This window comes from Octodon degus, unplaced genomic scaffold (genome assembly GCF_000260255.1).
Source record: "Octodon degus isolate 3935 unplaced genomic scaffold, OctDeg1.0 scaffold00249, whole genome shotgun sequence".
Lineage (NCBI taxonomy): Eukaryota > Metazoa > Chordata > Mammalia > Rodentia > Octodontidae > Octodon > Octodon degus.
The window spans coordinates 2,034,260-2,045,691 of record NW_004524825.1 but is presented as its reverse complement, the minus strand read 5'-3'; the positions used below and the strand labels follow the sequence as shown (position 1 = coordinate 2,045,691).

At 46.1% G+C, this 11,432-nt stretch overlaps 1 protein-coding gene across 5 annotated transcripts in view; it reads left to right on the top strand.

Annotated features, from left to right (window-relative positions):
• The window catches only part of Mtm1 (myotubularin 1), a 151,141-nt gene that overhangs the window by 28,513 nt on the left and 111,196 nt on the right, over positions 1-11,432 (top strand). For all 5 annotated transcript variants that reach the window (XM_023706286.1, XM_004646009.2, XM_023706285.1 and 2 more), the window contains 2 exons: positions 790-862; positions 2,483-2,577. In XM_023706286.1, coding sequence (XP_023562054.1) covers positions 790-862; positions 2,483-2,577 — 168 coding nt within the window. The remainder of the gene's footprint in view (positions 1-789; positions 863-2,482; positions 2,578-11,432) is intronic.

The following is an 11,432-nucleotide window of genomic DNA, read 5'->3' as shown; positions in this document are numbered from 1 at the left end:
CATTAAAAATCCAACAAAATATTTTAGTTTGATAAATTCTGTGTGACTTAAGTGTACACTCCCACTTCTCTTGCTTCACATACATTTGGATTTGGATAGTCCGAAGAATTCACAGAAGTGTGGTGATTTATTTGTTCCTCTGAGGGAACCTTTGCTGACTCTATAGGAGATGATTGCCTTGTGGCTCGGCAAAAGCCCCGAGAACAAATGGAATGGAACCTAACTGTGAAGAAACCTTCGGCCCACGCTGGTGCCAGCACTATGCATCAGATGTTAAAGATGAACGCTGCCACACCTCATTTTTGCCAGTGTAGTAGGATCCCAGACAGCCAGGTCCCAAGGCGACCCCTGGCAGACTGGACTCTGAGAACTCTTCTGGAGTTTTATTGGTTAATACTTTGCCTGTGGAGCTGATGACGCCATTGGACTGGGTACATGTCTGGAAGCAGCTCCAAAATGGAGCTCTCTGAGGGACCATTCATTTTCCCTGGGATAAGGCTCTTGGTAAAAATGGGGAAGTCAAAAGCGAGGAAGGATCTTAGTGAAATAACAAATCCAGCTGGGTGTGATGGTTTATGCCTGTAATCCCAGCACTGGACATGCTGAGACATGAGGATTACTTCAAGTTCAAGGCCAAGCTGGGCTATAAAGTTAGTTCGAGGCCTACTTGAACTATACAGCAAGACCCTGTCCTAAAATAAATATATATTTTCAGTGGTTATATTCCAGGCTTTTTCGACCCTGAATAGCATAATGTCATTACTCCTGATACCTCTGCTCCATTTCCAGACATCTCGGGATGGGCTCAATCGGGATCTTGGTGAGACTGTTCCTCGACTCCCAGGAGAAACGCTGATTACTGGTAAGGAGCCTCTGGTGCTAGGATCGAGTAACTGGATAAACAGCGTGGCAAGGTCAGGTTGCTTGAGTCCCACTTGTTCTATACAAGACAGAGAGCGAGGCTAGCGTTGCTTAAAAGTGCTAATGGACAGAACTCTGCATTCCCGTCTTAACCAAAGAGTTCCTTCAAGAGCCTCAAGCTCATGGGACTGGTGATAGTCTTCTCGCTGCACCAAAGACTGAGCATGATTTAGGAAAAAATAAAACATGGATTATCTCTTGTAAGTCTTTTGCTAAAGCTTTAGGCTCTCATGCTTTAAGGTTATAAGGATAAAATAATAAGTTTTCTGGCCTATGATGTGTTGATAAAGACTTAAGGATTCTTCTCTTTGAGATGATAGGAGAAATATTGGTTTAAAGTCCTTCATTTGCCAGAAAATGGAAGCTAGTAATTTATAGGTAAAATTTTGATAGGCTATTTTTCACAAAAACTTCCTGTTAAGAGGAAAGTAGTAACTTGCAGGGCCAGACCGTTCTGCCTTTAGGGTACAGAATCACCTAGAAGCTAAATGCCAGTGTTGTGGGCATTCAGATTCTGAAGTCGAACACTCCCACACACTTGAGTGTACTGGGAGCCAGCAGGTTGTCACTGTTACAGGGACCATTCATTGACAGCCTGAGATCTCAGCTTTGGCTTGGAAGGCTAAAATACAGTGCTAATCAGATGAAGGTGCTAGATAGTGCCTTTTTGAATTAGTTACCAAGTACCCCAGGATACCATTCTAGCCTTGAGACGAGAAGTAGTGGGGTGTGCCCTTCCGAGATTCTAGAAAAGAGCAAAGAAGATATTTTACTTTTGATGTTGGTCTTCATGGGTGACATTTTGGGACTCAGTATCAGTGCCCCAGCAGACATGAGGTAGTCTTAAGTGTGTGTTCTTCATTAACACCAGAAGTGAAAGGGATTTCAAAATCATTTTAAAAATCAAAAGCTAGTAACACATTCAAGGGCATCCTTGAAAGTCAAGACAAAGACATGTTTCTATTATAACTAGCTTCTGTGATTTAGTTCCTCCTTATGCTTGATTCTACCAAATATGTCCTATTCTCTTGACCATCTGTTTTATATCGTTGAAATGCTTGAGATGAGTCCAGCTAAACTGTTCTGTGGACTTTTAGAAGAGAAAGCATATAGAGTAGCCAGGTGCCTACCTCTGGCATTCATTTGCTAAAAACGTCATCATGATATTCGTGTGGTTGGAGGTTGGCACAGCGCAGTGCCCAGTCTTGAGTCCGTGAGACTGCGTGTGGAATTGCCACCCTCTGCTTCCTTTAGTTCCAAGTCACTTTGACAACCACCGGAAGGTAGCAGCAGCAGCAGCGCCCTCGTTCACATCTGCTCTCGGGCAAGCTCAGGGAAGCGCTACAGGTGTCCAAAAGTGACGTGGCCCTCCTAGCTGCCCAGCTGCCCCGACTGGGCCTAGCATGGTAATGTGGGAACATTGCCGGTCTTGCTTTCCACCTCTTCAGTGATTTCAATCATAGTTATGCATAGCTGAATAGTTAATATTAAATTAGTGCCATTTGTTGTGTATTTTGGTATATATTTCCATTATTTTAGGGTACTTTTTTTATCTCACTAGACAAAGAAGTTATTTACATATGTCCTTTCAATGGCCCCATTAAGGGAAGAGTTTACATCACAAATTATCGTCTTTATTTAAGAAGTTTGGAAATGGTAAGTAAAATATAAGACCATAAAGATGACCCTAACTGTTAAAAATAATGCTAAACTGTTTCTCTTCTACCTTGCAAGACTGACTGTGGATCAGATTAACATGGGGGAGATAACAGTCGCTTCTCTTCATTTTTGCTTGTGCAGAGCTCATTTAACACTAACACCTGTTAATGTAAGGAACAATAATTTTATGGATAGATTTCATCCCTTACTAGTGGAGAGAGGTTGGTTATTGGATGATGTGCTAGTTTGCAGAAGTTAGTTTGGTGTGGAACACCTGTCCCTACCTGGAAACACAAAATGAGAACCACTCATGGGACTTACTGGGTGACCCAGATGCCCCAGGTGTTGTGCATCAGAATGCACGTGCCCTCGCTCCAGGCCCAGGTGTAGTTTATTGGCTGTCACAGGGGAGGCTACTGATGCGAGTTCCTGCTAAGGCCCCTCGCATTGGAACTTTCCCGGGGTTCGGTGAGCTCTAGGTAGCAGTATAGAACTTGCCCCTCTGCCTCTTGAGCCCAGGCCCATGAAATGTTTGCCACCACAGTTCAAGTAGGGTGGCACTGAGGGGACAATGACACAGAGCAGAGATCCCATGGAAGAGGAGGAGAGAATGAGGAGCTGCCGTGGCTGCCACAAAAGAACTGACGGTAGTTGGGGTGGTAGGTGTTGCCATGCAGCGTGACGGGACGGGTGTGTCAGCATAGAACAGGCCAAGGGGGAGGAACCATGTGAACGCAGCCCAGTGCTGGCGCGTGTGCAGGCCTCGGGAAGACCCTGGGAGAAATCTAGCTTTTGCTTTCTTGCTTTAGCCCAACAGTTCTTTAGGACAGTTGTAATCTAAATTAGTTTGCATCTTTTGATGTTTTTCTTTATTATGTTCATTATTATACCCAAATTGTGAAAAACACTACTTATTATCACTATTGTCTGAGCTGTGGGAGCACTGCTTGATGTGTCCCGTAGCGTGGTGCTAGTAGGCTCTGGTACGGGGGTCAGGCCCCGGAGTCCTGAGCCTGGGAGCTTTCCTTGTGTGAACTGATGCAGACATGAGTGAAGGTTCTGGTTTCCAGAATGAGAGACTTCAACAGCAGTGAGGGCATGTCAGCCCTTGGCAACAACTGGTAAAACGTCTACAAGTGGCTGTATGTGTGTGTAATCATAAAACGGTACTGACGCATATAAAAAAGGCATCTTTGAAAATTAATGAACCAAATCCATAATGTGCAAGAAATGGTAATAAGAAGATCTTAATGTCACAGACTTAGGGCATTTCAGACTAAAGAGAAATATACAGTATTTCCAAAAACCATTTCATGCATGAAAACCAAATAAATTTAAAATAAAATAAAATAGGTATGCTAGAATTATATTGTAGATATTTTCATAAACTTCCAAATAATTAAAATACAAGAAATATACAAAAGAGTGTTATTATTATTATTATTATTTTTTGCGGTACCAGGGATTGAACTCAGGACCTTGTGCTTGCCAGGCAAGCACTTATTCCACTGAGCCATCTCCCTGGCCCTACAAAAGAGTATTAAAAGCAGGATTTATGAGCTATTTTATTTTTCATTGGTTCATGTTTGGGATGCATAATATTTACACTCATTTAGAGGATCTGTATATATCTTATCATACCTTGATCATTTTGATCCTTCTTTTTCTCTTTCTCCCCTCCCTCCAATTTTGCCATTATAAACAGATGACTTGAGTACATGTAAGAGAGGAGCCATTGGGAGTGTTACTGAGTGTTAGCTTCATGGCTTCTAGGCATGCAGTGGCCACTGGTAAAGACACGGGGACACAATGACAGTGACCACCTAGGTGGAGGGGTGGACTGTGTATAGAAGGTCGAATGCGAGCCAGAAAGTGTGGTCACTTGCATCCCGCAGTGTGGGACCCGTTCTTTCCAGCACTCCTGGTGCAGTGCTTGGCCAACACATAAGGAGCATCATGTAGCCATTGTGCCCAGAGACAGAACTGGGCTGTGATGTGGTCTTAATTGCCTAGGATAGTGGAGTAAAATAAAGAGTATAAAATTTAGCAGAGATAATTTAGTTAAATCTGTTGTGTCATTAAGGGATGAAAGATACCTCTCTTAACAGGGACCCAAGCTTTTTTGAACCAGTAATTAGATTATAACTGGTGATAAAGCTAATCCTCCTAACCAAAGTTAATAGAATGACAAGACAGAATGGGCCATTGGACCCCAGCTGAAGCGAGGGGTTCAGATGCACATGCCATGTTTTAAGAGGGATGTTGACAGACTAGAGAGAGCTCACATGAAGAAAACCAAGCTCAGGAACAGATAAGAGCAATGAGCAATAATGGTAATAAGCGTCGGTGCACCTGGATGTGGTGCACACACACCTGGGACCCTTCGGAGGCTGTGGCAGGAAGGTCACTGCGGATTCAAGGCCAGAGTGGGTTATGTTGAACTCAGGGCCTGAACTACATTGTAAGACTCTATATCCAAAAATAAATAAATAAATAAAATGAAATAAAATAAAAACATAAGAAAAAAGTAAAAGAAATGTTGATGTTTTGTCTGAAGAAAAGAAGACTAAGGAGGGAAGTAACAGAGCCGTCTTTGACCCTCTGACGTGCTGTGGAGCAGGGATTAGACCTGCTCTGTACGAATTCCAAGGGCCAACTTGGGATGCATTAAGTTTATGGTGATGTATGAGAGTCATCACAAGTTAGACTTAAAACAAATGTCAACACGTTTCAAGATTAATGGGCATGTGTTGCTTTCATAACTGGGAAAATAGCAAATTTCATTCATTCTGTTTCCATATGGCACCTTGCAGACAGGGGCTAGCCTCTGGTGGGTGAGTGACGTGACCAGCTGCCAGTAACCTCTAACTTACTTGTCCTTCTACTAAACATTTATGCAAGCGTTTTAAGTAATTGGCCATAACATTTCGTGTCTGTATAGCAGAAAGCAGTTAATAGCAGAAAACGTCATGTCTGAAAGGCTATTTAGGGCTGGGGTGATAGCTCTGTGGTCTAAACGGCTGCCTGGTAAGTGCAAGGACCCGGGTTCGATCCCCAGTACCACATCCCATGCCAGCACCATGCTCAGCCGGCCACTGAGACCAGGCATGGTGGCGCACGCCTGTAATCCCAGTGCTGGGGAGGCTGAGACAGAAGGATCACTATGAGTTTGAGCTGCGTAGCAAGACCCTGTACCAAATAAATACATTTTTTAGAAAAGATTTTTTTAAATATGGCTATTTAAATGGTGTTTTGAGCCTAGAAAGCTACCAGTGCTTCTTCACTGAGGCCCCAAATAACAGCCTTCATTGTGGAGTGTGCTGCAGCATATGAAAACGGTCTTTTATGTGTTTCACAAAAGCTGTCGTCTCAGTGGCATCTTGAGGCAGACACCTGTTTGTCTCAGGTATGTACGCGTGACAGTAGGAAGAACGTGCCCTGGTATGTGCAGTCTCACTTTGGAGTCCATGTTCCCATTGTTTAAGGGGAGCTGAGGGGCCACTGTCACATCCTCATTGCCACAGCGGCTGCATCTACCCAGTCTCATTCCATGGTCTGCCCAAGGTCTGTCCTGGCCACTACCTCCACAGTGACGCCCTCAAGCCTGGTAGCACAGGGGTGCTTGGTTCTGCAGCAGTCCTTGGCCTCCTGTTGCCTGCAGAGGAAAATTGATTTTCCTTTCTATGGTGTAAACTCCTCCTCCCCAAACACCCTCTTATCTGACCTGCAACCCCCCACATGCATGCACCCTTCTCACTGAGCCGCAGAACCCCCTTTCCTGCCATTCTTTGTCTTCCCGAAGCTCCCTCAAGGAGTAGCGAGGACAGTAGGAGGTGCACTTCAAGCATGTTCTCCTTAGTGCTGTGTGCTCCGACAGTTGGGAAGGCAGTTGCTTTAGAGCATAGTGTATATTCCTTAGAAAGGTGAATAAACTATTCAGGTAATTAGACTTGAAATTTTTATCAGGCATTACCACATGAAGCTGTTATATGAGATTAAGTTGCTCGAACTTTTTATATTTTAATTTTTTTCTTTAAAATGAGAGAATAATAAGTATTGCTTACGTATATCAAGGATTGTGGGAAGTGAACATGTTTTAGTAGTTGTAAAGTTCATACAAGGTTGCGATCCATTTTATTTGTTCAGTGAGAACTACTTCATGATGTAGCCACTTTATTGTATTACAAATTTAACTTTGTGAAGAGTTTTCTCGACATGGAGAAATACTACCATGGTAGTAAGTGAAAAGCAGAGTATAAACCGTATGAGGTCAATTACGATTTTTAAAAAGTCAAAACAAAAAAAAAATACCAAAATGTTTGAAGTAATGATATTGTGGGCACTTTGCCCTGTCTGTTTTCTGGGTTTTGTTTTTAATTTTTATGTTTTTATATAATAAACATTTAACTTTTTCTTTTTGTGGCCAACTCAGCCCACCCTGGGGGTGGGGCTGGCATGGCGTGTGGTGCCGGGGATTGAACCGCGGTCACTGCATGCTTGCCTAAGCTTGCCTAAGCAGGCACTGTAGACCACTGCGCTATCTTGCTGAACATTTAACTCTTTCAAAAAAGAAAGCTATTTCAGAAGTCACGTGCTCTCTGCAGCCTTCTGCAACTGTCCCTGATAGATCCTTCCCTCTCTGAATCCCTGTGAGCCTTTCTTCATGGATGGCTCCTTAGCTGCACTTGGCAGCCTCCTTCCAGTTGTCTCTCCTGAGCACTAGGCACATCTCCAGCGGGACTCCTCTCTGGTTCGTCTTGCTCTGTAAGTCGGAGGATAGGATGCTTGTTTGCTTGTTCGCTGGTGCTCTCTCAGCTGTTAGGGGGAGCCTGGCCCATTGAAGGTACTCAGGCAGTATGAGTTGAATGCATGGATTTTGTCTCACTTATGTGCTTGCAGCTGTGACAGTTGCCTCGGGTGTTGTGTCCTTCTGGTCCCTATACCAGCTAGAGCAGTGTTCAGTACATATCAGGTGCTCAGAAAAAGTGTTTTCAATGAGTGAACGCAGGGGGAGGCGAACTCCAAAGGTCCTCTGAGGTAAAGGCCTTGTTATAGGTTGACGGCAGTATAGACCCTACTGAATCCCAGCATCTTGAATCCCAGCATTGCCTCTGGAGTTCAGAAATCCCATAGCCACCTTTAACCTTGGGGGTGTCGAGGAACTTGTCTTTGAATTAATACTGTGAACAGTAGGGGCCACCAAAGGCATGGGCTACCCTTTGATGTAGTATAACAGTGTGAAAACCACCTTCAAATTCTTGTCCAGAAGCACTTTGGGTCCAGTGGGTGAGAGGCAACCAGAACTGTGTTCATCCACACATCCTGCAATCTAGAAGCAGTTCCTGTGGCGAATCCCATCCTCTGCTAAGCCTGGAAGTCCATGTGGCTTCATGGGATATGGAGAGGAGCACCTAGATGAAATAAGACGCAGCTCACAGTGGTATGCTCAGTGCTGTGAGGTTACACAGAAGGGATGAGTCGCAGGATGCCTTAGAGAGGAAGGGATACTTGAACCAAGTCTTGGGAACTGGTAACAGTGGCACAGGAGGGATGGGTGAGCATAGGAGGTAGAGGGTTCCCATACCCGCGTGGTGCTTTCCCTGTGGGTACACAGAAATCTGTGCTCTGGAGATGGTGGGATGGTCTATGGGGCTAGACCATCGGGTGGAAGAAAGTGGGGGCAGGAGTGAATGACACTAGAGAAAGAGGCAGCACAGGAAACTTGTAAGTCAGTTAAGAGGCTCATGGTACATGGAGAAGGCTGGACCCAAGTGCAGATGCAAAGGACAGATCTGGCCACAGTGTGGCTGATGGGTGGCGGTGAGGGGGGCAGGAAGACCTGCTAGGACATTACGTGAGGGTTGCAGGTAAGCGAGAAGGGCCCAGTACCCTTGTAGCAGATGTAGAACTGGGAAAACAGCCATAAGGGATGCAGAGGATCTGAGTGGTCAGAGGGAGGTGGGAGTTAAAGGGAAAAGTCCAGGCAAAGTGACTCCTGGGATTTCTCACCTGAGTGAGTGCAGCTGCTCCCATTGATCAGTACAGATGCTATGGGAGGAGGAGTCTGGCATAGATCATCCGGGGATGATCCGGCGTAAGTGTGAAGGTGGAAATTTTGCACTGTGCAGCTAGCAGGTGGGACTGTCGCCCTATGCCACTGGGAATGTAGCTCTGGGAGAGGTAAAAGCTGCCTGACTCCAAGAGATTTCCTGGCAGGAGCATATATGTACCACACAAAGGGCCACATTGGGTGCCAGCAACCTTTCTCCGTGGTGAGGAGAGGAAAACGGGCCAGGGCCAGAAACAAAGCAGCCACAGAGCTGAGGCAAAGCCCCTGGGAGCCACTGAGGTCACAGAGGTAGGAGAGGAGAATACCAGGAAGGAAGGGGCGGCCCATGTGGGACACAGTACGGGGTCAGTAAGGTAAGAGTGAGGAGAGGCTGGGAGGGCAGCCCCAGCAGTCCCTGCCAGCCTGGGGAGCAGGTTCTCTCTCGCGGCTACTTCTGTCTGTACTCACTGCAGGGTTTTGTGGCTTCCATCCACCACCCCCAGCTTTGCCCACTGTGCTTGGTCACTACTCTGCAGATAGGTCCTATATAGACTAAGCTCCTTCAGGCTTACCAAGTGCTTTTGTTTTTTGTTTTTGCATGGTACCAGGGATTAAACCCAGGCCCTTCATGTTTAATACTGACCTATAGCCCCAGCCCTTTTTAAATAATGGTTCATTATGGGACAGGCTCTGTCTCAGTTGTAGAGTTGCACAGGCTGGGCTTGAACTTGTGATCTTCTTGCCTCAGACTCCCAGAATATTCCAATTATAGGCATCTACCACCATGCTTGGTTCTGAGTCCTTTTCATTAAGATTGTATTTTAAATATATTTGGTACAGGGTCTCATTACACAGCTCACACTCATAGTGATCCTCCTATTTTCAGCCTCCCTAGCACTGGGATTACAGGCATGCGCCACCATCGGGTGTGGCCATCGGGTGTGGGGCTGGTGTGGCATGTGATGCTGCGGATTGAACCCTGTCCTTGTGCTGGCCTAAGCAGCCACATAGTCCACTGAGCTATCTTGCCAGTTCATGAGCCCTTTTCCACACACTTAAACAGACAAACAAACAAACTTTTGGGCTGGGGAGATAGCTCAGCGGCCTAAGTGCCTGCCTGGCAAGCGCAAGGTCCCAAGTTCGATTCCTGGTACCACATGCTGTGCCAGCCCCAGAACCCCAGATATAGTGATGCATGCCTGTAATCCCAGTGCTAGGGAGGCTGAGACAAGAGGATCACTACAAGTCTGAGCTGTATACCAAGACCCTATATAAAAAACAAACAAAAACCAGTTTTTTATCAGGACATGCTTGAAGTAATTTTTCATAGTACATTGTGGAGAGTTGGTACATGTTATTTAACTTGCTTTAACTCTTTTTACTTCTCCTCCCCCATCCGTAGATCCCTTTTCCATTTGTAAAACACCTATCACCCTGATTCCCATCATCCATCCTTTATTTTGATCTTTAAATTATTTAAACTTTGGGTTTCTCACATAAGAAAAGCGTGTAATATTCACGTTCCTCCACACGGGTCTGCAGCAGGCAAAGTGACACTGCCCAGGCACCGTCACAGGTCATTTTTTTAAATTGGGAGTGGCTGAAGCTGGAAATTGGTCATGTGTGTGAGGGCAGGACAAGGCCTCAGTGCCTGAAGCAGCGCAGCTAGCTCAGTGCTGAGCAAAGCGTCCTGCTGGCCGCTCTGAGTGCAAGCATCCTGGTTAAGGGACGGTCCACCTGTACAGGCACTCTTCCAAACTTGTAGGCTTAAGGCTTCTCCAGATAGTACTGCTGCTGAACAAATGCCGCTTTCAGCTTACCACATGCCTGTTAACACGCTCACAACGGGGCTGTATGTGCAGGACTGTCCCGCGCTGCCCACGGGGACAGTCCTGCATGCACCGCTGGGGGTGCAAGCCCACAGGAACGTGTTAATGCCGAGGCTTATTTGCTTTGTCCCCACTCTGATGCCCAAATTGAAGGTCTGTTGGCTGCACACCCTGGTATTAAATGTCACATAAGGACCTGAATTAATGAGCCCCCGGAAAGGGGCTCTGCACTAACTCGGCAGTTCTTTTCCTCTGCAGTTGACTTCCTGTTCCATGGCCAGCACTTCTCTGATAAACCCCCGGTGCACTTTAGCTGACCTTGTGTTTCGTGCTGGCAAAAGCTGAAAGTCAGCTTGGCTGAGCTCCCATAAATTCTCCTCTCCAGCCTCTAATGATGTCTGTTTTCTCCCATCTTTTCTTCCTTCCCTCCCCTCTGGGAGAAGGAGTCGGGCATCTCACGTTCCACAGCAAATCCCTCTCCTCGAGCCTTTCTCCTTCCACCCACCCAGAGTCCCCTTTCCCCATCCATCAATCTGCTTTGTGCTTTCCGTTTTTGTCTTTTCTGGTCCCTCCCCACTCTGCAGATCTGCTCCAGCCTCATTATTTTGAAAGCCCTTCTTACATCCCTGCTATTTTCTGTCTTCCCCTTCTTTGCTAAGCTTCCTAAGAATGAGTCTTTACGTATTGCTTACACTTCTGGCCGGGGGGCTCCAGTGCCTCTTGCATCTGGCTTCACCTCCCTTTGGAGCTACTCATGCCCTGCACCATTCCACGGCCTCGGAGGTGCCCTCAGCCTTTCCCTTCTCTGTAGTAGTGTTCACTCTTTCACTCTTCTTTCTTTCTTTGTCCCTTTCTCTGTGCATGCTTTGCTCTTGTGCTCATTCTCTCCCTCTCTGTCTGTCTGTCTGTCTGTCTGTCTGTCTCTCTCCCCCTCTCCCCCCTCTGCTCTCCTCTCCGCTCCTCTGCTCTCCTCT